Source organism: Parambassis ranga, chromosome 8 (genome assembly GCF_900634625.1).
Source record: "Parambassis ranga chromosome 8, fParRan2.1, whole genome shotgun sequence".
NCBI classification, from domain to species: domain Eukaryota; kingdom Metazoa; phylum Chordata; class Actinopteri; family Ambassidae; genus Parambassis; species Parambassis ranga.
The window spans coordinates 17180605-17186604 of record NC_041029.1 but is presented as its reverse complement, the minus strand read 5'-3'; the positions used below and the strand labels follow the sequence as shown (position 1 = coordinate 17186604).

The 6000-nt window shown below is 44.7% G+C and overlaps 1 protein-coding gene across 1 annotated transcript in view; it reads right to left on the bottom strand.

Annotated features, from left to right (window-relative positions):
• Nucleotides 1-460: 460 nt before the first annotated feature.
• Nucleotides 461-6000, bottom strand: part of cpt1a2b (carnitine palmitoyltransferase 1A2b) — a 29047-nt gene continuing 23507 nt past the window's right edge. The window contains exons 15-19 of the mRNA XM_028412883.1: nucleotides 5219-5347; nucleotides 4932-5087; nucleotides 4481-4594; nucleotides 4159-4251; nucleotides 461-2333 (exon numbers count right to left, since the gene is read on the bottom strand). Of these exons, the coding sequence (XP_028268684.1) occupies nucleotides 2205-2333; nucleotides 4159-4251; nucleotides 4481-4594; nucleotides 4932-5087; nucleotides 5219-5347 (621 nt within the window). The 3' untranslated portion in view covers nucleotides 461-2204. The remainder of the gene's footprint in view (nucleotides 2334-4158; nucleotides 4252-4480; nucleotides 4595-4931; nucleotides 5088-5218; nucleotides 5348-6000) is intronic.

Genomic DNA, 6000 nt, shown 5'->3' with positions numbered 1-6000 from the left:
TTCTCTCAAGTCTAAACTGAATTCTGTTACTTTTGCCAAGATGCTTTTCGTGTGTGTCTGTGTGTGTGTGCGTGTGTACTAAGGCTAAACAAAGAGTACAGTTCCTAAGGGCAGTGATATTACTATTACAAATACAGTGTGATTGACACTTAACAAGCCTGCAGGTGTTCTGAGAACTGGTTTTATGTGTATATAAAACCAGTTCTCAGAACACCTGCAGGCTTCAATCCACACAGTAACGTATACGTGTCACTTCAGGCAGGTCTTTATGTAGAAAACGTCGATTGCAAAATGACATAAAGGACAATAAAGACTTTGAAGACCGGGCGACTCAAGACACGTCTCTGTCCTCCTAATTGCTTCAGCACATTCCTTTACACACCATCCAACTTACTGCATGTAGGAAGGACACAGCCATGCGTGGAGGAGCATGTTCAATAAAAAGAAAAAGTGAGTTTTGTTTGAGCTGTAAGTTTTTATTCAGTAACGTTTCTCTTTGAAAAACAGTCGGAAGATATTTTAACACAACATCCCATAACCATAAAGTCCACAATTGTACATTTCAATGTTTGAAGCACATCGTACCAGGACACAGAAGCGTCAGCCTCTCCTGGAAGTCATTACTTGTAAAAGTAAACAACAGAAGTTGTGTCAGGTTAAACAAAAAAAAAACAGATTAACTTCCAAATTTAAAATAAACAAGAAAAATAAGCGTTATGCCCCCCCCCCCCCTTTAGTCCTAACATAAAGCTCCAGTAGCTGTTAATCTGCTGCAGAATGCTAACTGTTCCTGCTTTCTTAAAAGGCTCACTGTACACTGTGCCCAGACACACTAACACCACACAGTAGCGTAATCTTTCAGCTACTTGAACCAGATGTTTTAGAGTCTACCTGCAAATTCCCACATGAAATAGTGGAAAGGGTTAAAAAAAAAAAAAGCTGCTGTGACAATCGACAGTTTCAGACATGAGCTGCTAAAAATCCTAAACGTCGAACCTGAGAGAGAAGAAGAAGAAGCCACTGTGGTCTGAGGTTAAAAGTGTCAGCGAAAGAGTAGCACCGCCTAACGTGGACGCACCACATCGCCCTGGCAACGCTAAGAGCAACATACATTCATACACTGAACAAAAAAAACCCAAACACGCGACATATAAGCGTAAAACATGCTCAGTTTTCCCACAGGAATTGCATTGTTTGAATGACTGCATGGACTCGCTGTTTCAGTGAGTACTTGAATACAGACACAGCTCTGCTGATGTGTGAGACGTAACACTCGGAGCACTTCTTGCTGTTTTTGTTTGATGCCGGCCCTCTCTGACCTCTGACCCTCTGTTTTTGACCCATTTATTTCTTACACACAGCTTTTTAAAGCTTTTTAGCCGACCACCTGATCCCTGTCACAACGCAGCCTGAACTCAAAACTAACCCAGAGACACCAACTTTTAACCCCAGTTACAAAAAACACTGCATGGGTTAATTAAAAGGTAACATCATGTGCAATCCTCAGAAAAGCCGCACAGACTGAACTGAACATTCACTTCCTGCATCTGTGTCACATGGGCTTTTTCACTTCACTTCTCTGGAAGGTTGGAAGTCTACGGATTCCAGAGGAAGAGGTTAAAATAAGCTCCGACTAGGAGGGATTCTTGATAGATTACCAACAACATTAGCAGTCACCCTGGTTAGATATATATCCGTTAGCTGTATGCATCCTGTACAGTTTCTTCCAGGCACTGCTGGATAGATTTTAGGTTGTTAGAATTTTTTCAATGACCCACAGCAGCTTGGTGTGTTTGCTCCTTGTTGATTTATTGACCTGAATCATTACAGCGAGGTTCATCCAATCACCTGCCGAGCATTCTTGTGTCTTCTGTGAGCAGTCGATGAGTTCAGGCGGCTTGGTCAGAGATCAGGTAAAGGTAACCATCTGTCTCCCGTTCACTAACTTCTACAAAAATCAGCCGTCTCAGGATTCATATTCTCAGAGAGACGCAGGGACCAGAAGCTTCTACGTGAATAATGTCTGAGCCTGTGGGAGAACAAGCTGTGAAAGAAGGAACTGTCAAATCATTTCTCATATTTACAGCTACTGCAATCTTCCATTGTGTCAACCCGCCCTCGTTCTGTATTGATGATGGGCTGTGTTTTAACCTGGCTCTGTACCAGGCAGGGTTGTGAGGGGGGGACTGTTCGCCCTGCTGGGGTCACATCTGTTTCTTAGACTGAGCCTGAGCGCTGCCTTTGGAAGATGTGGGCGTTTTGGTGTCAGTTGCGACTATCGACATGATGTCCTGGAGAGCTTTACTGATCTGAGCTCCGAATCTGTGAGAGTCCTGAAAAGACAGAAGAGGGAAAAAGCATGGAACCAGGAGCACAAAAAACACACAGAGAAAAAGTGAAACAGCAAGTAGCCAGCTGTTGGACTGGAGAAGCGGTGCAGCAGACATTTGTTTTGCATGTCTGCCATGGTCTTTACACTATAAACATTCACAGATTCAGGGCATGACTACACTTGATGGTGGCAGCAGGGAGGGTGGGTCATAGGAAACTGGTGCTCCAGGAGACAGTTGATTTTGGATAAATGTGCACATACTGTATTTTACAAGGCCAATGTAGAAAGTCTCATGCCCAAGAAAAACAGCAGAACAGCCGGCCCTTTCATACGGAGGTTTACAGTTAACAGACGCACAGCTTCCCAGCAGCAACTAAACCAAACCAACTGAGAACACTTGATAATAGGGGACAGACCAAAGATCTTTAGAGGTGGGAATTTGAAAGTTCAAAAACCGAGCTGTGGTGGGACTACGTTTATTTACACTTTTAGTCATCAGTTGGAAACTTATCATAATTCACTGCAGCCGTCCCACAGACACAGCCTGGCTAAATAATAACTTAGAATGCTGACCCGAAGCACAAACATCCTGCTTTTCTAAGCTTCCTCACATACTCCACATACTTTCTGGTGATGCTGCCAACCCTCACTCAACTTGACTCAAACACAGCTCTTCACAAACCAAACAAGGGCTTTGTCCACAGTTATCTACCGTCTATTCAATGCATACTTGGACAAGATCTCGGACATGTCCCCAGCTATCTGGCGGTTTTGGTTAATAAAAGGGAGTTTTTCCAAGAAGCTTCAGCATTCAATAGAAATGCTGCTTCTCACTCCTGAACTCTGTGTCCTCCTCACTTCTGGCTGCGTCTCTGAACTGATCCTAAAATAAGTTTTTGTTTTTGTTTCAGCATTTCAGCACTGTCAGCACAAATGTCTGATATAATGGATTTACATCTGTACATGCGACACTGCAGGATTCCCGGCAGTGAGTATCAGAAAGAGGAAGTGAAAGCATCCGACTTGTTCTGTGTTTTGTATTTAAAGGAAAAATGATGCCACATCCCTCATGCTTAGAAAACCTGGTGGTTCCCTCAAACTTTAAAGTAAAGCTGGAGGACGAATGAAAAAAAAAACAGAAAGTTGCATCTGTGCGTGCAGGGTGATGTGTCCTGTTTTACTGTTGTAATGATAAAACCGACAACATGTTGTTACAGGTTTGTTAAGGCAGCTCAAAGTCAAAGGCTGCCAGCAACAACTCAGTGCCAGGAGCTGAATGGGCAGCGTGCTCAACAGGTCCAAGCACAGGTGGCTCAGCAGTGAATGACACCAGCTTATCTGGTTTAATAACCGCACATCTTCATCGCACAGCTTCATTAAAAAGTTATTTTATTAATGTTCTTTTACAAACCAAACTTTAACTGCAGTAGAATTGGGCTGCAACGACTAGTCGACGGCAAAATTCATTGTAACGCACTTGCAGCGGGGGAGGGGTTCTGTGGCTCGTGGCGTAGCAGGATGTTGGCGCTTTGGGTGCAAGAGGCTCTGGGTTTGAAACCAGGATGAGTTTGTTGGTTCGGTGCGGAGGAAAAGGTGTGCTAGACTGTATGAGAGCAAGCAAAGCATGAGCCCAGGGCTTCGGCCCAAGATCTTCAGCTTTAGACACTGAAGCGGCAGCACGGAGGCGGATGAAGCAACGACAGACGAGCGGCCCAAAGTCGTCAACGACGAGTCGACTATTGAAAAAGTCATTAGCTGCAGCCCTACGCTAGAATCTCTCTGCGTGATCTCAGGTAATGATCGATAAAACAAAAGGCTTTACTTACAGTCTCGTGGCAGGAGTACTTGGAGGACACGTGGAAGTTTATCATGTCCTCGCCCACAATGATATAAGAAACTCCGTAACCATCATCAGCGACCTGACCGACAGAGAGGTGTCAACAACATCAGTACTCCTTCAGCAGGGAGTGAATGTCAACACTTGTAGTTACAGGAGAGTGAACGTGAGTAATGCACATTTTTCTGTTGTGCGTTTGTAAACACAATGTCTGTGGTTACAACTTACGGGAAAGTGTGTGTGTGTCTGTGTGTGTGTGTGTGTGTCTGTGTGTGTGTGTCTGTGTGTGTCTGTGCGCCTGTGTCACTCACAGGTCCAAATCCTCCGCCAAGTGATATGAAGTCTGGGTTGTTCTTCAGGTCGAACAGTTCCATCTGTTGAACCGGAGTCTGGCTGGTGGAGAGGCGCCAGGGTTCAGACAGAACCTGGAATGTACCAGAACAAAGATATGAGATTATGCTGGGAAAGAAATATCGGAATCACTGCCAAAGAAAGTGAAGATACAGCTTTCAGCTGATGAAGATGGATGGTTGCGGTTTCTGCATGTATGAGTCGGAACACAGCGTCACCTGTGGCTGCAGGCAGCACCCCGTGGGATTTGCTTCTTCTACGCTATGTGCTAACACGCCTGTGTCCATAAGCAAGATAGGCTGGCCTCACAGCTTTGTTGTCTATGCATTGTGCAGCCAATAGTACGATACATAATACAGTATGTTCTGGATACTGATGTAGCAAAGTGAGCGTACAGATTCAAGCTCTTACCTCTTTGAGGAAAGGTGACTCCACCCCCAAGTACTTGGAGACCACATACAGGCAGAAAAGGTGTCTGTCGATGCCAGCTCCTGTCATCGCCATTCGGTAAAGGTTCTGGTGCCTCTCAGCAGCCTGTCTGAAGAGACGTCTGCATTGTTCCACTGACTGCAAGTGGAAGAAAAATAAATTAAAAGAAATCCCAATATATATACACACAATACAATGACCATGTTGTCTAATTTTGGCAGCAGACTCCTAAAATCTGTTTGGCCGATAGTGTGGAAAAGCATTCGTACCTCTCCAGACACCAGAGCTCGAACAAAGGCGCAGCTTTCATTGGAGCAGGATCGCACGGTCTCCGTCCGCCCTTCCCTGAACAGACGTGTCATCGAGGCTTCGTAGGTCAGGCAGAACCCACCGCGATCCTGGAGAAGGGAAATTAGAAGAAGAAGAAATGAAACATTAGTGACCTGATCTGAACAAGAACAAAACACCTGTCTGTGCTGAACACGGCCGAGTTCCTTCCTTTAAGGACATACCAGATCAAAAAAAGACATCAACAGGAAAACAGGTGCAGAAAAGGACCAGGTCTGAGTTAATGTCCGGGGGTTCTGCTGACCTACATTTTAAATTCCCTTTCATGTTTTAAACACACCAGAGGTGAGGTCTACCAGAAAAGGTAGAAACACTATGGTCACATTTACGCACTCTTCTATTTGGTGCATATATTTAGAGTAAATCACATCGTTTCATATTAAAAGGAGAACAGGCCAGCAACAAGAGCAGCAGGGGCTGAAGACAGGTAGAGAAATGCTGCTTTCTGCTTTCAGGATATTTGGCAAAAAGTCTTGCAGTCTCGCAGTAACACGCTCCATCTGGAGGCAAGGCATGGCATTCAGAGGTCATGATGAAACGGATGAGAGCCATAACAAAAGGCACCAATTACTGTGCAATCCAAAGGTACACACCCCTATCAACCACCACATACCTATCGCCTGAGCTGAACAAGAAGCACAAGAAGTAACCGAACACAGTGTCAGTGGAATAAGGGAATGAAAGCTGCATGACAAAAGAAAGC